The 22,530-nt window shown below is 42.9% G+C and overlaps 1 protein-coding gene and 1 pseudogene across 2 annotated transcripts in view; both read right to left on the reverse strand.

The window, feature by feature from the left end:
* MTUS2 (microtubule associated scaffold protein 2) overlaps nt 1–22,530 on the reverse strand; it is a 451,766-nt gene that overhangs the window by 14,601 nt on the left and 414,635 nt on the right. For both annotated transcript variants that reach the window (XM_061628491.1, XM_061628490.1), the window contains 3 exons: nt 16,902–16,968; nt 7,905–8,119; nt 4,549–4,654 (listed from right to left, as the gene is read on the reverse strand). In XM_061628491.1, coding sequence (XP_061484475.1) covers nt 4,549–4,654; nt 7,905–8,119; nt 16,902–16,968 — 388 coding nt within the window. The remainder of the gene's footprint in view (nt 1–4,548; nt 4,655–7,904; nt 8,120–16,901; nt 16,969–22,530) is intronic.
* On the reverse strand, nt 7,203–7,322 carry LOC133386280 (5S ribosomal RNA; annotated as a pseudogene).

The raw sequence follows: 22,530 nt of genomic DNA on the forward strand, positions 1-22,530 counted from the left end.
CAAAACCACACTCATAAATGCCACATTGCAGGGCAGTTTGAAAATGAATGTGTAGCACACTCATTACCCACAATCCTTAGGCAGGTGTGGGCAGTGTGGTGGGGCACTGCCACTCACCTTGCCTCCCGTCAGTCACATTGCTGCTGCTTACTGGGAGTAGAGGGGAGGGGTGAGGCTGGTGTGGTGTCTGGGCTCTTGCTGGTGCATTTGCACTGCACTGATCCTGCTGCTGCCTTGCCCCTCTACCTCCTGGTAAGTAGCAGCAACGGAAATGACCAGAGGTCAGATAAATGACGCTGCCCCATCACATTGTCTACTACTGTCCTTAGGTCTCAGCTAGGCTCAGCATCACTGCATCTCAACTTCCTTGTGTCTTGCTTATGATGTCCAGGCCAAGTGGTGTCCAAACTCTTTTGGCAACTGTGCCACAACTCTAAATGTGAGGCAGTGTGCCATTCTAGAGGGAACTGCAATGCATATGAAGCCTCTCTTACTCCAAGCTTTGATGTGGTGTTACCTCGAGGTAACTAACCCAAGAGCAGAAAGAAATGGCTAGCAGGAGAACTGGACGTGGGGCACAAGCAACAGGATGCAAAAAATAAAAGCATGAGCCCTATCAATGGGCTGTGGCCTCTCCCCATAAATATTGTTGCGTGCCACCCCAATCTCAGAATGGTAAGAGATTGCCAGGGGTCCCTGTGCTTGCCCAGGGTTTGGCTTCCTTGGAAAGAAGGTCAGCAGAGTTTATGGTGTCTTTATGAAATATGGTTTATTTACACACATTCCAACCTGAGCTTAAGATGGAAAGATTCAAAGCATTAGCAGTCCAATAGATCTTGCTTTTCCATCCAGCTCATAGGAGGCATCCTGAGGCCATCGTGCAGAGAGCAGGCCTCACTTTGTGTCTCCAGTTCCCAGCCTTTCCTCCAACTAACTAAAAAAACAAGCCTCTCTTTGGCCCCAGGAGGGGGAAGCTCTCCTGAAGAGTTTCAATAACAATAGGATCTTCCCGGTCCATTCACCAGTTAATGGGCACTTGACAGACCTATTAGCCCACCTGGCCACTCTATTAGATTAACAAAGGAGACTCATCTGACGAGCAGAGCAGGTTTCTCATCTGCAGAGCCCACCTCCGGGTGCAGGGTTCCAAATCAGAGTCTGGAAGGAGACTCAGAGAAATCATCTATCTTAACCCCCAAACCCATAACAATATTATTACTATCATCATCATTATCATCATGCTGATGTGTTCTACATGCAGTCCTCCATAAACAACACTTTCCTCCTCTGAACCTGTCAACATTGCTTGTTTAGTGCACATCAGTGTTGAAGTTTATTCCACAAGCAGTTGGCCTTTAGCTTCTATGCTGGGATAGGCAGTACTGCTGAAACCTGCATTGCTAGCCAGTATCTGTCTGTGTGAATAAAAATGGTATGAAGTACTATAAACTTGCCTCCCTCTTGTACCCCTGGGGATTTGCAGCACAATCCTATACATGTCTATTCAAAAGTAAACCCCACTGAGTTCAGTGGAGCTTACTGCCAGGAAATAAGGCATAGGATTGCAGCCTTAGGGTGCAACCCAAGTGGTACACCCTGGGCTAAGGGGAGTTGGATATGGCAGAACCCTGGCTTAGCTGGCTGAAGCCCCCTTGCAGCTTAGCTGGACCAACCCGTCTCACCCAGGGATCTTTCGGAGAAGCCCAGCCTAGCATAGGGAAGCTGGTGGAAGCCAGTGCAAGGCCTCAAAAAGGGGTGTTCCCAGGTATGTCAGGGAGGGGTAAGGGCGGGAACGTATGCAACATCCAGGTCTCATATGGGTCCATGACCATCCTGTGGCTCCCCTCTCCCGGCAGATGCTACACTGGTAAAAAGGGTACAGGAAGGAAACATGGATGCTGTTTCCTTTTGCTGTGACCTCCCAGCACAGCATCCCCGCCCAGCAGCTCCTGAATGGCAGCAGGATATGGCGGCTCCTTCCGCCAACTCCACCTCCGCTGATGACGACTTGGATTGTTCTGTTGGTGTCATAGACACCCAAGCCATTGATGCCCAAGGGCTCAACAGCACTTCTGCCAATGAGGAACCAAAGGCCTAACAGAACTCAAACTTCAGAAATGTTCATGATACATGTGAGATTATGGATTTAAAAGCTCTGTTGAAATAGGAAATATATTTATTTCTCCCAAAGAGCTAAGGGAAAATAAATTCATTAATATTTTTGAGAAGGAAAACTTCTTTGGGAGGAAGGGTGGGATAAAATAAATCTAACAAATAAATACTTCTCCTTCTTCTACTACTGCTACTACTACTACTACTACTACTACTACTACTACTACTACTACCAGTGCATTTTTGTGATGGAACTCACTGGTATAGAGCACTGGCCCCTCTTTTTATTTTTTGCTGCCTACGGTAGCCATTGTGCGCTGGCACTCAGAGCACTTTTATCAAGGTATGAGTACCGACACCAAAATAAATCACTGAATATAACACACACTTTATTGTTTTTTTAATAAGTAATTAGGAACATCAAGTCAGTATTGGCCCAGAATGGTGGTGAGGTTGGGGCTCCCACTTGTGCACCGAGACAGCCCTCCCTCATGCTAGGAGGGCAGCTTTGTGGCTCTGCCAAGCCACACGGGCTGAGCCTGTATCAAAGGAACACAGACCTCAACTGACCCCTCAGCTCTGTCAAGTGTCCACAGACCTATCAATAAATGCAGGAGAGAGGATGAAAACCCAGCTCAGTAGCCCGGTTAAGTTCAACGTTCTAGTTTTGGTGTATAAAGTCCTACATAGCTTGGGACCAGGATACCTGAAAGACCATCTTATCCCTTATATACCCAGTCAATCACTGCACTCTGCAGGTGAGGGTCTCCTGTGGATCCATCTTATCAGGAGGTCCATTCCACACAACATAGAAAATGGACCTTTAGTGTAGTGGTGCCTACCCTTTGGAATTCCCTCCTCTTAAATATTAGACAAGGCACCATGTCTGTTACCTTTTCGGCGCCTACTGAAGACTTTCCTCTTTCAGCAAGCCTTTTAAGTAGAGACCTTATCCCAGTCTGCATCTGTGTTGGAATTGCTTTTTAATATATTTTTAAACCTTCTTTTTTAATGTTTTTAAAGCTTTTAAAATGTTTTCAAATATGTTTTGTTTTAATATGTTTTTAATGGTTGCGTTTTAATATGTTTTGAAGTCTGTTTTTATGATGTTTTAAAGTGTTTTTAGTGCTTTTGGTTGCCGCCCTGGGCTCCTACTGGGAGAAAGGGCGGGATATAAATCAAATAAATAAATAATAAATAATCAGTAGCTGGAGGAGTCTGTTGTAATGACACCAGTGCCAACTGGCTAGGTTCCAGGTGTATAAAGCCTTATACAGCTTGGGACCAGGATACCTGAAAGACTGTCTCACCCCTTACATATCCAGTTGATCACTGCACTCTGCAGGTGAGGGCCTGCTGCAGATACCATCTCATCAAAAGATCTATTTTGCACAACATAGGAAGTGGACCTTTAGCATTGTGGCACTGACACTTTGGAATTCCTTCCACTTAAAAATTAGAGAGGCACCATCTGTGTTATCTTTTTGGCACCTACTGAAGATCTTCCTCTTTCAACAAGCCTTTAAGTAATTTCCCAGTCTGCATCTGTGTTGGAATTGTTTTTAGATGTTTACATTGTTTTATTGCTTGTGTGTTTGCTGGCCTGGCTCCTCAGGGAGGAAAGGTGGGATATAAATTGAATAAACGGCAATAAATAAATAAATAAATAAATCAGCCGATGGGGAGGCATTTCAGTCTCATTTCTGACCAAAAGTATAAAGCACCTTGCAATTAAAACTAGTAGTTACAGCGATAACTCCCCCCCATAGCTATTCACTGAACAACTATTGATACACAGTGAATTTATTTATTTATTGCATTTGTATCCCATTTTTTCTCCAAGGAGCTCAAGTGGCATACAAACTTGGTTCTCCCCCTCCTGATTTTATCCTCACAACAACCCTGTGAAGTAGGTTAGGCTGAGAGGCAGTGACTGGCCTAAGATCACCCAGTCAGCTTCGTGGCTGAGTGGGCATTTGAACCCTGGTCTCCCAGTCCTAGTCTAACACTCTAACCACTACACCAGAAGTCTCCATTGCATACTTAGTCCAAAGGCTCTGTGTGAGGCTGTTCTGCAACAATTTTTATTATCGATATGAAATTTTAGTTGACGCTGTAGTAATCTATGGTTTAATAACCCAAAGAATTTTTAAGCAGAGTGTGTTAAAATTTAATAATCCAACTAATTGCTCCAAACAGCGACACCATAAATAAAATATTTTCCCATATCAGCTGTTTCACTGCCAATTTCATCCACAAGAGGGTACTCTAGACCTGCACAGAACTCTAATACCACCTGAGAGTAGCACCAAAGGAATTTATTCACTGTAATATGCAACTCAAAATATCTTAGACAAAGGGGGGAACTTTGTTTAAGAAATACGTAATAACAAGCCAAATTCATGACATAGATTGATGGCTATGTTACAGCATTACCTTGAACTTTGCGCTCATATTCATCCTGAAGCGCTGTCATCGCAACTGTGTGGCTATTTTCCATCTCTGACACCACTGCTTCCTGAGTTGTTGTAATGTCTTCCACCTGTTCAGACAACAAAGCAATACAGATCAAATTAGCTTAGGTGGCTGCAAAAGGAGGTTAGACAAATTCGTGGAGGATAAGGCTACCCATGTCTACAAGTCATGACGGTTATATGCTACCTCTAATTTCAGAGACAGTATGCTAGTGAATACCAGCTGCAAGGGAGCAAGAGTGGGAGAGAGCTATTGCTTAATCCCAAACTTGGGGGCATCTCAGGGGCATCTGGGCGACCACTGTGAGAAATGGGATCTGCAATAGATAAGCCTGAGCCAGCAAGGCTCTGCTTACATAGTGTGGCGGCACCTACCCGTGGAATTCCCTCCCTGTAAATATTAGACAGGCGCCATCTCTGTTATCTTTTCGGCGCCTACTGAAGACCTTCCTCTTTCAACAAGCCTTTTAAGTGGAGACCTTATCCCAGTCTGCATCTGTGTTGGAATTGCTTTTTAATATGTTCTTAAACCTTCTTTTTTAAAAATGTTTTTAATCTTAGAAGATGTTTTGAAAGCTTTTTTAAAAGAAACTCTTAAAAGATGTTTTGTTTTTAAGGTGTTTTAAAGTTTGTTTTTATGATTTTAAAGTTTTTAGTGCTTTTGTTTCTGTCCTGGGCTCCTGCCGGGAGGAAGGGCAGGATATAAATCAAATCAATCAATAAAATATTCTCAAATCCCATTTTTCAATGAGGGATGGAAGGATCTGTCCATTTTGGTTCTCTCTGTTTCTCATCTTTCCAAACTTAAATTTGGTTCTCCACATTTCTGCAGCAATTTGTGATTTTCTTTTAAATACTCCTGAAAATTCTCCAGCTGTTTAGTCAGAATTTATCCTACTAGACACATTCTCGTATGCAGTTTTGACTAATGTACACATTTTGGCAAGAAATGTCTCCTCATACAGTGCATTTGGTATGTTATATTCACTAATATATTAACTTTTATGCACACTTTATCCTAATGTATGCATTTTTGCTTAGTTGAAGAATTGCCTCGCAAAATTTGGATAAGTGTGAATTTTGAAGGATGGCTGTGATTTGGTTCTCATGTTACGAGAGTGAATTTGATACATTCAGCTTTAAATTAGAACTGAATAAAATTTCTCCCCCAGCCCTGATTAGACAATTGTTTGAGGACTTAGAAATCCTTGCTGATCCAATTTCCTCTAATCCACTTTTATGTATGACTGTCTAGATCAGAAGTAGGCAACGTGGTGCCCTTCAGATGCTGTTGGACCACAATTCCTTTCATTCCTGATCATTGTCTACATGCTGGATGGGGCTGATGGGAGTTGTAGTCCCACAGCATATGGAGGGCACCACATTGACTATCTCTGGCTGTGCCAGGAGGATGCCTCCATTTTTATAGCATGAAGGGCATCTGTGAGCCATTCTGCTTCTTGCATTCATGAATCATGCAGACCACTTATATCACTCTCAAAGGCTCTTTAAAGTTTAATTGAGTTCAGAGATGGGGAACCTGAGGCCCTCCAGATGTCATTGGACTACAACTCCCATCATCCCTGGCCACTGGCCATGCTCCTATCAGCTCCAGGAGCACAACATCTGGAGGGCCACACACTCTCCACCCCTACTCTATTTTAGATGCTGCTTTCCCATGGTGGTCCACGTTCAGAGCAGCTCTCAATAAACATAAAAAATCACATACAACTTCCTTGGTGCCATTCTGCTGTTTTCCTAAAGGCATGCTGCTCTATTCTCTCCCCACCTGCCCCCCACCGTTCTAGTTTAGTTAATATAGGGGAAGTTGGAGCAGTCTTTTCCTGGACCTAGGACTTATTTATTTGCAGTGATATCCCGCCTTCCTTCCATCATGGGACTCAAGCTGGTGTACACCTAGTTCCAGGTGGGCACGCATCCAGGCCCTGACCAGGCCAAGACTTGCTAAGCTCCAGCAAAGTAGTGGCCTGACCTGACACACAATCCTGATGTGAAAACATTAAATGTGCAGTGGGACATCTCATGATACAATGTGTGGTTATTTATTGCAGTTGGTTTAAGGCATTTTTATGGTGGTTTTCAGTAAAATGTCCAGAGTGGCTTACAACAAAATTACCAGTGCACGTGCATGCATGCACACGCACACACACACAACCTCCAAAGAATCCAACAAAGAAAACAGCTGCAACAAACCATAAGGTTCAGCAGCACAGATAAAAAGCCAGGCCAAAAAATGAAAAAAAAGAAAGAAAAAAGAGAGAGCTTTTGCCTGTGGCTGAAATGACATCAGAGGTGGAGTCAGGTGAGTCCCGCAGGGGAGAGCGTTCCACAGATTGGATGCACGTCTGGGAAGGCCCAGTCTTCAGTGATGACCTGACTGGTGTCAGATGGTGGGGGGACATGAAGGAGGGGCCTCTGAAGATGACCACAAGGTTTGGGAATGATGTCTCAGTTGTATTTTGAGAGTGGATGTTGTTGTTATATGCCTTCAAGTCGATTACGAGTTATGGCGACCTTATGAATCTTCTTTGGATATATTCATAGGGTTTTCATGGTAAGAGATATTCAGAGGTGGTTTACCATTGCCTTCCTCTAAGCCTAAAGGCACCCGCTGTTCCCAGAAGGTCTCCCATCCAAGTACTAACCAGGCCTGACCCTGCTTAGCTTCCGAGATCAGACGAGATCAGGCGTGTTCAGGGTACTATGGCTGTAGGCTTTGAAAGTGGATTGTGAGGTGATAGATAACGTGTGCCCATTTGGGCCTGCCTGCCAATGTCACTTCCAGCCAACCTTGTACCAAATCTTATATCATTTTTTTTTTACAAAACAAGATTTGTGGTGGCGTTTAACATCAGGGGTGGGGAACCTCAGGCCCAGCAGTCAAATGTCCCCCTCCAGTCTGTTTTGTCCTTGAAATGCTCCCCAGGCCACCCCCCCACTAGCCCTGCTTTACATCCTCCTTGGGTGTTTCTGCTGGGGTGGGAAGTGTCCTTGAATTCTGATCATGCCTCTTGAGTGAATGGAGGATAGAGAGGAATGTGTGAGTTGTGGGTAGCAACCAGCCTACTGTACAAAGGTAAATGAAACATTCATTGCTCCGCTCACTTTTGCCTCTTGCCCTGCCCACCATTGGCATGTGGCCCTCAAAAGGTTGCCCACAAAGGAATGTGGCCCTCCAGCTAGAAAAGGTTCCTCACTCCTGGTGTCCTTAATGGAATGTGTAGGGATTTGACTTTATGCACATCTCTAAACTGTGGTCATAGTTATGGCCTTGAGGACTGACATAGCATGACTGACCTGTTCTTGGTGCTGACTCTTGGTCCTGGCAAGCTGTGCCTTGTGATCCTCTTGCAATTGCTCTATTTCAGCACGATACTGTAACTGCAGACACTGTTCGAGAGTGTGAAGCTCCTCCTGCTGTTCCCAGCCAAGCTTCCTCAGCTGACCCTCAAACTTCTTCTCCAGCTCCTCCTTCTCTTTTTGTAATTTCTCGTATCTCGCTGTGTGGAGGACTGTAGAAAGAAGGGCCACTCATTAAGGATCAACAGAGCAGCCAGAACTGAACCAACTTTCTAAATCTCCACAAGGTATAAGTAGATTTGGCCTGCAGAATTTCTAACCCATCATTCTGAACATGGCCCATCAGCCATGTGTGGTAGTTCACTAGGGTCCGATTGTCTCAATAAATCTCCTGGGTTTGCTGACTGCCATGGGACTGCAAAAAAAAAGAAGGGCCTATTACTGAATTTCAGGATGCTTTCAGAGGACAATCCTTGCTGAGAGATGTGATTTCAAGGAGGAAAGGAGTATCGTATTTAAGGCATGTGCGAGTGTTGGCCATGAAGCTCAGCCACGAAGCTCCCAGGGTAGCTTTGAGGAAGTCACTTTCTTTCAGGTCAGCACACAGGAGTAGAGGGATAAATAAATAAATGACAGAAGCAGGATAAAGTACTCCATGCACCAAAAAAAGCTTTAGTAAAGCAGTTGTAAAAATAAATAAATAAATACATGCAGAACCAAAGAAGAATGACTACATTTTGAAAAGATGCCCATACCTTCACTTACCGGATCAGGTATTTAAGATGCTCGTTATGTGTTTGTCTTAAGTTTGGGAGCTGGGTTTGTATCCAGTGTAGTGCTAAGTAACTTGTTCCATGAGTACAAGGATTTTCCTTATGCGGTAGAACTCCCCCCTCTCCTCCCCCCCTCATGTGCCCCCTTAATCTGTTCTGGATTTTCCTCCAACCCTCCAAAACACAGCTGGGAAAGGTGCAGGGCACGTACGGGGAAGAAGAGTGGGCGTTGCATTGCACAAGTGTAAATCTTTATGCTAACAGAACAAATGCATTTGACATCGCTTCATGGGTTATATCCAATGCAATGACATGTCTGTTTTCATTCTTCCCCCATGCATCTTACATATCTGCTCTAGAGGGTCCCTCTACCCTATGGAGATGAGTTTGAGGAAGTTTGGGGGCTGGAGGGGACAGGAGAGGGAGAGGAAGCTCTGGTGCGTGTACGGAAGTTCCTTGTGCCAGCTGAGCTACAGTGATGGCTATGGCCCTATGTATTTTGTTTAATAAACTAGGCATTCGGAGCTGTAGGATTAGAATATTTTTTTCTATTGACACCACACCCTATTTGGCTCCACCCTCTGATTTGCAAAAGCCTGCCAGGCTCCACTCCTGACCTACCAAACTTTATTAGGTTCCACCCCTATGCCACTTTATCTCTGCCCCCTATCCCATCCCTGGCTCTGCCTATTGGTCTGAGATTTTTCAAATCGCCCGTTGGAAATCCTCCTTGCAGGCTGGACCCTGATTGGTGTTGCTTGTTTTGGGCCAACTTAACAGCAAGACCTAATAATCGGCACCCAGGGTGCTAATGGTATCATTCTCACAAACCTGGGTTCTATGGCTATTTGATACAGCTACAAATATTTTCTGTTTCAGCTCCTACTTGTACCATTTATTTATTTTATTGAACAAAATTTATATACCACTTGATTGTAAAAAAAAAAAAAAATCCCTCTAAGAACTACCCATGTGTGGGATAAAAGTAGAAAGAAACTTATAAAAGCCAGATAGAAAACAAACATTTCCAATTTTTTTAAATGGTCCCTCAGCTTGAAAATGATTTAATATCAACAGGAAATTTAAAGATAGGAAAAATGTGGGGAGAGGAAACAGATGTGTTTCATTTGAACTAAGAATGCTCCCGTCCCTCTTTATCTTGTAAAGGGAAGGAGAAGGGTGGAGAGACTCTGTCACAACAGACAGTGAAACAATGATGAACACTGTCAGGATGTGTGAGAATGGTTGCAGAATGATCTCTCCTGCCATCCAAATAGATAGATGGTAGCTAGGGGGAAGACCTAAGGGAATTGCACAGGTAGGGTGTAGCGTATTCTGGAAATGCGTAACATATTTCACAGTGCAGAATTGAGCATCCTGAGGATCTCCACTTGAAAGGGCTGAGAGCAAAAGCTTGAAAACAAGGGATGAAATCCTAGAAACCACTAGGATGAGGACCGAGAGGGGCCTCCTGTGATCAGGAGGCAGGGCTTCAGTACACAGCATATGCCTTGCTCCTTACCAAATGTATGCCAAGGACATCATAAATGATGCAAAATGTAATGTAAGCTTTCCCTTGGTGCAGAACTCTGAGCCCAGAGCATGTGGAAAGGGGGAGGCATGATCATGGTGGAAGGATCAACCCCCATCCGCCATCCACTGGTTGTGCCTTCTGCATTTGTACATAGACTCTGTGCACGAGGCACTGATTTACACATGGAAGATGGGAGTGGGGTGTGCTGCCTTGTCTCCTTGCCCCTCCACACATGCAGAAATGACATTGGGGAAAAACCAGAGAGAGGTAGATACAGCAACTGTGGTGAAGCTGTTAGTTTCTAATCATCTGAACAGGGTTTTTAGTCTCTCTCTCTCTCTTGGAATATATGCCTTTGTTGTTGTTATGTGCCTTCAAGTCGATTATGATTTATGGCGATCCTATGAATCAGTGACCTCCAATAGCATCTGTTATCAACCACACCGTTCAGATCTTGCAAGTTCAATATATGCCTAGGCAGGTGTAAAATTTATGTCAGCTGCAAAATTGTTTTACAATTGGGTATGGTTGTGTTAAGCTTGTTTTTAATCTGTTCACCACCATGGGATCCTACAGGATGAAGAGCAGCCTAATGTGCACACATGTGTACACGCGCACACACACAGACGCAAACACACAGAGTTCACAACCTAAGGAGGGCCAGATTCCTTGGAATGAGGATATGAAGATTGGCTGCACATGTTTGGCATCATTTTCAATTTAGACCTGTCAGTCTCAGGGCTACTGACTTGTGCAGTGTTGCCAAGCAGGGTAATTGATGTCTTCCTATGCCCCCTCTGCTTTCTTTTGGGAAACATCATTGTCCAGTAATTCACATGCAAGCTCAGCATCATTACATGGCATGATGACCCCCTATATCTTGCTCAAAAAGAGGAAATGCATCACCAAAAAAGGAGAACAAAAAAGGACAGAGATCTGCATAAAGATTGCACATGCTAGTTGAAATGTATAGGTTTAAATTTAGGAGAAATGGCTAGAATTTAAATAGAAATGCAATATATCTACAGAGTGGAGACTGGTGGCGCCAATGTCAGTGGGGCAGTGAATCCACTCCAGGTATTAGTCCAAACTTTTGGATGTTGGACAGCTCCTTGAAAATTCAGACTGAAACCTGGAGTGGATTCACTGCCCCACTGACACTGGAGCCACCAGTCTCCATTGCATCTACAAAGGTGAGGTGACCAGGGCTGCTTTCACACTGCACTTTATTCCGTTATTCTGATGATTTCTTACCTGGTAATTTGTGCATTATATTTGATCTTTCACACAATGTACAAGCGAGCTCCGGAATTTTAGTGGAATGTAGTGCACATTTAGCACAAATTTCCATGATAAATGATACCATTAGCAAGGCTGGGAAGCCGGAAGATTGCAGGAGTTTTTCGCTAGCTGCAGCTGCTCAAGTGACAGGCATCCCAGCATGCAGTGCATTCTTGCCCTTTAGTTGTGCAGGATTTTTTTTTTTTTGCGTGACGAAAATTGTACCAGTATTCTGACATCGGCACAGATAGCAGCAGCATTTCCTACACACATCCCTATGTTGATACAACTAAAATAATTTTAAAAGTCAGATCCTAAAGGGAGAGGGCTTGCATGGCAAAGGGACAAGATCTTAGACCTCTTACACAGTGGGGAACAGTGCGCATATGTAGAATGGGTGAGGGATGAAAACAAGCCGTGTGAAAGACAGTTGCGCAAAATGCCGGTATATTGGTTGAAAAAACTGCTGTTCCTTAACGCAACAGGTACTGCAGTGTGAAAGGGATTTTAGAAATCAGGACAGAAGCGCTGCCTTGTTAATCCGTTAAACTAAGACAATCAGCCCAATGTGTGAAAGCAGCCCAGGTGACTGTGTGCCTGCTCACAGGGTGGACAGGAATGTGCAGGGAATAAAGGCAACAGGCTTTCTCTGGGACATGATATCCAATTGTGTGCAGCAGTGCTCCAACTGGGATTTTGGGAAGCTGCCACAGGATGTGACACATGCAAACTAAATTGTTTCAGGTTTCTGAAAGCAGAACTGCCTTGATATTTATTTATTTAAATTTGTTAGACGCTTTTCTACACAAATATGTGCACTCAAAGTGACTTACAGTTAAAAAAAAGCCTAAAAAGCAAAATATTAAATATATATATACAAAAATTAAAAGAATATACTGTAACCTGTCTGACAATCCGGTTCTAAAGGAGATTTTAACAGCGGTGATTGAAAAAATCACAGCTCCCTGGGAAGGGTAAACCCCTGTCTAGATCCATTTTTAATACTGTTTCAGTGCATGAGGTCATCGGTAAAAAAGTTGCATGAATGACCCTTTGCAATAAAACATTCTCAAAAATACATTTCTGTAAAAAAGTAGTTCCAGTTACCAGTGAGTGGATGCAGAACATTATATTGGCACTGGCTCACTGTGTTGATCTTAAAAAGGTAGTAATTCTTACTGCCAGAGTTTCTACATTTTAGAATTTCACAATTGCGGACTGTTCCACAATTGCCATACTTGTGTACGGCTCCACTGCAAATCTTCATTTATTTATTACATTTACATATTGCATTTTGTTCAAGGAACTCAAGGCAGTGCCCAGATTCCCACCTTTTAACATCGCAACAATCCTGTGACGGAGGTCAGATTGAGAGATAGTGGGCCACTTGGAATGAAACCTTAAACCATGATTCAGCATTATGTTTACCAGGCCTCAAAACCTTGGGCTTGCAGACTCTCCATTCTTTCTCTGACCAGAGTTGCTGTTACATCTAAATTGGAAAAACTCTGGTTAATTCAAATAAGTCAGGATCAAATGCGGTTTATGATTCTGGCTTGATCACTAACCATAGTGAACTACAGTGAATGTGCCAGAGAAGGAATGGAAAGGGCATGAATTGGAAGCTTGCCACAACTTGTACATGTAATTATAAACCATGGTTTGGTGTTCTGTTTCAACCAGGCCAGTGGCTGGTCCATGGTCACCCAGGCAACCTCATGGCTGAGTGGGGATTTGAATCTTGTCCCTCAACAGGAACTAACATTGCCTGTTCCACTTGGTCATTTTCTTGTTTCTTTTTTTTATTTTCAGTTTCCAAACTCATTTTGAATAATTTGGTAGTTCTGCTGTATCACCACTTAGCGGTACATTCTGTGTATCACCTTCCACTGTGGTGCAGAACTATCAGAATCCAAGCAAAAACGAGCTCAAACACAGCACTGGGGATTCATTCATAACTGAAACCCACTCAGGTTTTAAATTGATCCTGTAATGAAACCTGTCATTCAACCATTGCTCTAATGAGATTGGCACAGAGCAGGTTGCAATAATTCAAAGATACTCACTGAAGTATGCAAACCAAAACCCAGCACACAGAGAGCTTGCAGAAAGAAACAGATGTAGGTCTTTGATGGAGAGCCACTGCAACGTAAAGCATTACTACAGCCGCTGACGAAGGCCAAACTACTGAGTGGCCAAAATGCGTTGCACCCTTATGTCGCCAAAACGGGACCATCCACGTACAAGAGGGAGGTATCAACAGGCTCAGGGAAACGTCAAGGTTTGTGGAAGTATTCATTACAAAAACCCAACCCTAACAAAGGGGAAACCTAAAAAAGCCCAGTGAAGACTGAGTGTGATCAGTGGCCATGGAATGCTGACTCATTGGGGGGGGGGGAGAAGGAGAGAGAAGGAAAGAAAAATGGTGGAAGGTGAATGGAATATTCTAGAAAATGGCATGATTGGCTAGCTGAAACCCTGAATAGGAACAATCCATGCTGCAAACCTTTGTTGCAGGTCCCACTCTGGAAAAAAAATTGGCAAGGGGCTTTTTGAACAAAGAATTCTGGTATGAATATAGGTCTGGCATTCATTCATTCAATTCTGAATTATGGACAACCACCCAATCCAGCACAGGAGATTTGCACACAAAACAGTTTCCATGCTACATTGAGAACTGCACACATAGAACTTCTGTAGACTCCCACTACAACTAGCTAACACTGATGGTCTGCTGCTATGTGCTTGCCAGGGATGGACAGCATAAGGCTGTGACACACATGATGCTTTTAAGAAACTTCTCTGCAGCCCAGACCTTTTGTGGAAATCTGGAGAATTCTACGTTTAACTGAAATGATAAACTGAGTTTCTAACCCTCATGAATGCAGAGAGGAAAGTTGGATATGTGATTGTTCAAAAAGGAAGGAAACAAAGACTTGTGTAAAACAGGAGCCCTTTCAAATCCTGTGCATCGTGATTACCCAAGAGCCAGCTCATATTTTTAACATTTAAGGCCAGTTTTCCAAATAAACACAGCATATCTGCCATCTCCAGTTTTGCATCTGCCACATTCCAGAAAATATGCAAATTGTTATAAACATGCAATTAAATATGCAAACAATTCCCTAGATTATGATACACGCTTGGTGTGACTTTTATTATTGAACAAGAGGTCCATCCCTACTGTTTATAATGAAAAGGTAAGTGCAGCTAGTAGCCTAGCAGTTCACTCTACAATTTACATATTTGCAAGCTGCTGATGCCAGATTGTTCAAGACAGCCATACACAAGTGTTTAACGAAGTGGAGAGAATGAAACCTCTTAGCCAAGGACAAGTCCATGATTCCAAAAGCGCATATCAAAAGCTCACCATCTACAGGAAACCCCACCAGTGACCAGAGCTGCTATTGCAGTAACATCCTATTAAGAGAGTGCCAAGGTATTCTTTTATTTCCTTGGATGTTTCACTCCTGGCTTACAGGCTGGGTGTGACTTCCATAGAAAATGGCGTCTACTAGACTGAGAAGTGGCTCCAGGTTAAATCACAGCACTTGCTGTCACAATGTTTTCTCAGCACCAATCTAATGCTATTTCCCTTTGTGTCTGACCTACGGGTGAAGGCCAATCAAAATGTGTTCTGTTTATAATGGGAGGAAAAACAAAATGCCACGAGTGGAATGTCACTTCTGTCTCTATGGGATGGAACAATGCAATGGTGAAATGTGCCAAATGGCCATGTGCGTTTTGGCATGCAAGATTTTTCTCCTCAAGAGGTGCACCAGCTCAGCAGCCATGCCACAGCGATCCCTTTCACAGTTTACTGGCCGAATTGAAGTCTGAGGTTTGACTCGTTTGTGTGGCATTTCTTTGTCAATGGGCATCTTACGAACTGGCTCTATCATTAGGCAGAGTGAAGTGGCTGCCTCAGATGGCAAATGCCAGGGGTGGGGAGTGATGATGAGGTGTCAGAGGACAATGTTTTGTGCATGGTGGAGGATGCTGTCCCATCACCAGAGTTGGTTTGTTTGTTTATAAAATGCTTCTGCTGCTTAATATAATAAAGATCTCTAATAGCTTACATAAAAAAACAACAGAAGCACAACAATGACATTCAGCAAAATTTCCTAAACACTAGATTAAAGCAGAATAAAACCACGTAACACAAATAAAGCCAAGCAGTGTCCAAAACAAATTAAATAATTAAGAGTTCAGGGAAGGTTGGGGAAATATATACATTTTAAAGAGGGGCTTAAAGGTCAGGATTGTCTCTGCCTGACAGATTACCCAAGGGAGAGCATTCCAGACAGTGGGTGCTATGACCAAGAAGGCCTGCTTTCATGTCATCTGTTCCTTGGGATGATCTTAAAGATCAGCTTGGATTGTACTGGGAGAGGTGGTCTGCTAGGTACCCTGATCCCAAGTTGTTTAAGACTTTAAACAACCTTGAACTTGACTCAGTAGCTCATAGGCAGCCAGTGAGGTTGTCCCTCATACAGTGCTTTAGTTATGAAAACTGCACCAGGGGACTCAGCACTAAGCAAAGCAGAGAAGCATCGAGCAAAGTGGATGCAGCACATGCCATCAACTTTATTACCACAGAATACCTGTGGTGTTATGTGGGGAAGGCCATAGCTCAGTGGTAGAACATTTGCTTTACATGCAGAGAGGCCCTGGCATCTCCAGGTAGAGCTGAGAGACATCCTGTCTGAAATCTTGGAGAGTTGCTGCCATTCAGTGTAGAAAATACTAAGCTAGATGGACTAAAGGTTTCACCACCCATTCCTACCCAGTCTAGAGGCATTTTGCGGGTAGTAAAGATGGTGGCGTCTGTTGCAGATGCTTCAATCAGCACTTCACTCAGCACTGGGTGAAAATATAAAAAGATTAGCTTAAAAAAAAGGTGATAGTGCCAAGTTGGTGGGCTCTCCCACACCTGTGAGCATCCACATTTACTTGACTATCCTGAATGGTGACACTGGGCCTGAGCTTGACTTTAGGCATGTTACAAATTCCTAGCTAATCATGCCTATAAGCAATAACACCCTTTGTGACTGTTGTATCCTATCAATCTAAGGGTGACCTGAGCTTCGTATTTGGCCTCTGTGACAGGTATAGAATGCAATTCAAAAGCAGGCAATATAGATTTACAGGTCACCATCTGTGAACAGTAAAAATAATGCATGATTAGTTCCACTGTGGATGGTTATGAACCTGTCTCTGCAACAACAAAGAGGTAAAATTATTGTTCCCCGACAGGCCATAAAAACCTGCGACAGGCTTAAGACGATGCCTTATTAGATCCGCTCATATTGCCTAGCATAACAGAAGAAGAAATAAACCTTTTTACCAAACATCTGTAAGCTGAAAAGGACATTTCTAATATTGCTTATTTAATGCACTACTTACCAACTTCATCTTTGATGTTTGCAAGCTCTGCCGAAAGCTCTTTTTCTTTCACAAGGGCACTTTCATTCTGTTAAAACAAAGAGCAAAGGAGGAATGAGCCAATGATCATAGTCATACTTGGGACATCCAGCTTGCCAATGCGATACAGGGATTTGGTGTGGGAAGGAATTGTACTAGATCAAAGGCTTGAATGAAGGAAGTGTAAGAACCAGGATGGCGCAGTAAATAAAGTGGTGGAGATGGACTGAGAGGTTCATCTCCCATCTCAGCCATGAACACTTTGGACAGATCATTGTCTCTTAAATTCAGGTAAGGGCCTCTCTAGACTGGTGTTTCTTTGCTGGTGTATTCTGCAACATGTATTGCCAATCACAGCAAGAATCTTGATGTAACGAGGATGCTTAGAAATGGCATGTGAATGGCCTTTGTCCCCTAATTCATGCCTCATACCCCTGAGTTACTGGGGTGCTGATTACTTTGCAAACTGTTATTGCTTAGAATTAGAGTCTGGAAAGTTCAAAATGCAGGCTCCCTGACACAGTTACAGCATTTGGGAAATTTCCCTATGCCTCTGTGTTCAAAACAACACAGAGTCTGAGAAGTTTTGTTCAAGTCACCAAAACAATGCAACTTGTCCCATGCTTCTGCTCTGTCAGATGAGATTGTTTATGGCTTTCTCAGGATTTGAAGGGATGATGAGCTAATTGGCTTACGAATGTTCTCACTTGGCTAATATAATCAAGTAACCTGATAATCAAAACAAGCAGTCAACCTTGAGAATGCAACTGCATTCTCAAGCTGAAGATGTCAGGAGGACAGGATCAGGAGACATCACCTGAGGGGGAACCAGCTACCTGGATGATGGGAAGATAATGATCTAATAGGTGTAAGGGTTTTTGGGGGGGATAAATAGAGGACCCCTAGATCAGGGAGATTAAGCTGAAGAAGCCCCAAGATACCAACAAGATCAACCAAGACTCAAGAGCCACAACTCCTCCCAGGCAAGAGAATCCTCACTGCAGCTGTTACAAAGGCTTCCAGCTCACAGGGCAAATGTAAGACCAATCAAAGACAGATGGGAGGCGGGGAAGGCAGAGGCCCATTTGCCATTGGTTTCAGTTTAGTGTTTTATTCCTTGCAAATGGCAGTTTGATGTACACAGCTTTGCTAATAAAGCCTTCAGGTTCTTCACCACCATCAGCGTTCATGATCCTTTTGAAATGCCAAACTTATTAGTCTTGTGCTTGGCAAGGGACTACGCATTTGGCGTTACAAAATAATAATTGTGCACCAGTGGTGGACTTATACTGGACTGTCCACATATCACTTTGCTTTTTTAGTTGTTCTGTAATGCTTTCGCAGTGTTACTGTAATACTGCTGTCTAGAGAGACACTCTTGCACTATAGCTCAACCAGAGGTGTAGTCGTCCATGGTCTCAGGTGGTCTTAGACCCCTTACTTTCTTGGGAGCCAGGTCACAGCAGTATCCCTATGTCTCCAGCATCCTATGAGCTAATCAGCATGAAACGGGAGTGTGATAGCCACTGAGAAGAGTCTTCTAACATGCTTCCTTTTCCTTTCCCACTGATTGGAGCCAGAGTGAAAGAAGGTGAGTCAGCCACTGAGAAGACTCTTTTCAGTAGCTAACACACTCCGCTTTCATGATGATTAGCTCCTAGGGAACGTCTGTTGTTGTGGAAGAAGGTATTAACAAGGATAGAGAAGCAGAAAACTATTCAAACCTGGCCAGACTATTCTATAACTTAGAATTTTGTATAATCTTAGAAGGGGCACAGCTGTGAAAGGACCCTGCACCTCTGAATTTGCCACTACATTACTGAGCACAACAAAAGCAAGACACACACACCCTGAACATATGTGGTATAAAACATTATAGAATTTAGCAGGAAGTTGTGGGACATGCACTGATTAGAAATGAAACAGTATGACCACCCTGTACTGAAGGCAGGATCATGTATAACCACAATACTATGAAGAGCACAAATAATCATGAATGCACAGTAAAGAGGATTTTAGAAGAGCCCTAAGTCTGCACAAATGTTAAACACCAACCCAGGACTGTCGAGAGAATGAAGTGGTGCTAAATATATAACCCTAGTAGGGATGGAAGGAACTAACAATTTCAGTTCACTCAGTTTCTTGTTCTCAGGTGTTGTAATCTAATCCTCAAAACGGAGCTTCTCCAAAACAAAATATGAAGACTGGAACCATCAACTCATGTTTTTGTACTATAGTCCACAGAGTAAAACATTCAGCTTATATACAACAAATTTTGTTTGGCATGTTGATTATGTCCACAGCACACATAAATGACATGCAAGGTGTATTGCCATTAGTGGTACAACTAGGTATCCATAAAATAAACATATCCAAAACAGTTCATGTATTTGCACTTTTCACTATATCCCCATACTTCATTATAGTAAGCCTCCCAAGAAAAGTCAAGAAAAGAATTATCTGTCTGATTCCCTCCCTCATTCTTTTTATGGTATTTATTTCATATCTATACATTTTTTAATATTTGTAAGCCACCTTGATTTTAGTTTACAGAAAGGCAAGTGTGCAAATAAATAAGTACATAAAATAATGTTGCTGTTTAACAGATTTTCACCAAATATAAATAAGAGTTTGCAGTAAATGCATGATTCACCAAAATTTCCCCCCTCAAAACTGCTAAATATCTAAAAAATAATCTCCAAAGGAGAGAAGCAAGATGGCTAGTAGTATGTATGTGGCAAGTACACGGCTGATTATAATATTTTAACCTACAACTCCAAAGTTTATTATTAACTCTTGGCAATATTTTATTAGTACCTAGAGGAAGAGTGGGGGTTAGACAACAAAAGTTGTCCTTCTAAGAACAGAGGACTTCAAACGATTGGACAGATCAGACACATAAAACATATTTATCCTGACAATACTGAAACATCCTTGTTAGAACATAAAGATTTTAGTGGGAGATATTTCACAAGAGATGCATGAATCATCAAGAAGATGAGAAAGGAAAAGCCACCAGAGTGTGATTTAGTGTAACAGATGCCAGAAGCAGCAGCACCAATGGACATAAACTTACTTGTCCCTATTGCAGGGCTATTCTTTGTCTTGTGAAGGATGAAAGAGCTAGGCAGGGTCACCACTGATTCGAAAAAACAAGAGCAGGAAGCTTTAAATAGTGTACATCTGTGGATAAGAAAGCAGCAACTTCTTTTCAAGACATAACTACCATCTTCTGCAGTAGTTCTTTCAAACCAGGCCTGAGGGCAGCCCCCACATAGAGTACATCACATGATAGAGGCATATAAAATTATGCATGACCAGGAAAAAATGGAGAGAGGGAGGTTTTCCTCCCTCTCTCAGAACACTAGAACTCATGGACATCCAATGAAGCGGAAGGTGGAAAGATTCAGGATGGACAAAAGGAAGCATTTCTTCACTAATGTGCAGAGCATGGGAAACAAGCAGGATGAACTTGAACTCTTAATATAGGAGGGTAATTACGACTTGATAGGTATAACTGAAACTTGGTGGGATGACTCCCATGACTGGAATACAGCAATTGAAGGATACAAGACAGAGAAAGGAAATGGTGGCACAGCTACTCAGTGAGGTGGCAAAATGATAACAGATGACAAAGAAAAGGCAGAAGTGCTCAATTCATACTTTGGCTCAGTCTTCTCCCAAAAAAGGATTGGAACTTGAGATTGATAGACAAACGGTCAAGGAATACCTAATCACTTTGAACAAGTTCAAATCTCCAGGGCCCAATAAACTGCATACTAGAGTATTGAAGGAACTGGCTGAACAACTCTCAGAACCGCTCTCTATTATCTTTACGAAATTGTGGAGGACTGGTGAAGTACCGGATGACTGGAGGACAGCTAATGTTGTCCCTGTCTTCAAAAAGGGCAAAAAGGAGGAACAATGAAACTAGAGACTAACATCAATCCCTGGAAAAACTCTGGAGCAGATTATAAAGCAGTAAATCTGTATGCATCTTGAAAATAATGCAGTGATTACTAGGAGCCAACATGGATTTATGATGAACAAATCCTGCCAAACTTATCTCGTTTTTTGATTGGGTAACCCTTGTAGACTGTGGGAATGCTGTGGACATAATATATCTCAACTTCAGCAACGCTTTTGACAAAGTGCCCCATGATATTCTGATTAGCAAACTAACTAAATTTGGGCTGGATGGGAAAACTATCAGGTAGAGAAGCATACTCAAAGAGTGCTTATCAATGATTCCTTCTCAAACTCGGCGGAAGTAAGGAGTGGGGAATCACAGGGCTTGGTCCTGGGCCCAGTGCTCTTTAACATTTTTATTAACGACTTGGATGAGGAGGTACAGAGCATGTTTATCAAATTTGCAGATGATACAAAATTGGGGGGCACAGCTAATACCATGGAAGACAGAAACAAAATTCAAAGGGACCTTGATAGGCTGGAGCACTGGGCTGAAAACAACAGAATGAAATTCAACAGGGATATATGTAAAGTTCTACACTTAGGAAAAAGAAACCAAATGCACAGTTATAAGATGGGGGATACTTGGCTCAGCAATACGACATGTGAGAAGGATCTTGGAATTGTCATTGATCACAAGCTGAATATGAGCCAACAGTGCAATGTGGCTGCAAAAAAGGCAAATGCCATATTAGGCTGCATTAACAGAAGTATAGTTTCCAAATTGCGTGAAGTATTAGTTCCTCTCTATTCAGCACTGGTTAGGTCTCATCTTAAATACTGCATCCAGTTCTGGTCTCAGCACTTCAAGAAGGATGCAGACAAACTGGAACAGGTTCAGAGGAGGGCAACAAGGATGATCAGGGGACTGGAAACAAAGTCCTATGAGGACAGACTGAAAGAACTGGGCATGTTTAGCCTGGAGAAGAGAAGACTGAGGGGAGATATGATAGCACTCTTCAAGTACATGAAAGGTTGTCACACACAGGAGGGCAGGGATCTCTTCTCGATCGTCTCAGAGTGCAGGACATGGAATAATGGGCTCAAGTTGCAGGAAGCCAGATTTCGACTGGACATCAAGAAAAACCTCCTAACTGTTAGAACCATATGGCAATGGAACCACTTACCTAGAGAGGTAATGGGCTCTCCGACACTGGAGGCATTCAAGAGGCAGTTGGACAGTCATCTGTTGGGAATGCTTTGATTTGGATTCCTGCATTGAGCAGGGGGTTGGACTTGATGGCCTTATAGGCCCCTTCCAACTCTACTATTCCATGATTCTATGATTCATGTAGCTGTGGAATTTGCTTCTGCAGGAGGAGTGATGGCCACCAACATGGATGGCTTTAAAAGAGGTTTAGACAAATTCATGGAGGATAAGGCTATCAATGGCTACTAATTTGGCCTCTGAATGCCAGTTACTGGAAGCCACAGGAGGGGAGAGTGGTCTTGCACTCAGGTGCTGCTTACAAGCATCCCTTTGGGGCCTCAGCTTGGCCACTGTGGGAACAGGATGCTGGACTAGATGGGCCACTGACTTGATCCAGCAAATGAAAAAGAATCAATTAGTGAATTAGTAATCTTCCAGAGGGAATGGTAGGATATTTGGAAATTTAGATGTGTCACATACAGGGAAATGTAT

This window comes from Rhineura floridana, chromosome 5 (assembly GCF_030035675.1).
Source record: "Rhineura floridana isolate rRhiFlo1 chromosome 5, rRhiFlo1.hap2, whole genome shotgun sequence".
NCBI lineage: Eukaryota > Metazoa > Chordata > Lepidosauria > Squamata > Rhineuridae > Rhineura > Rhineura floridana.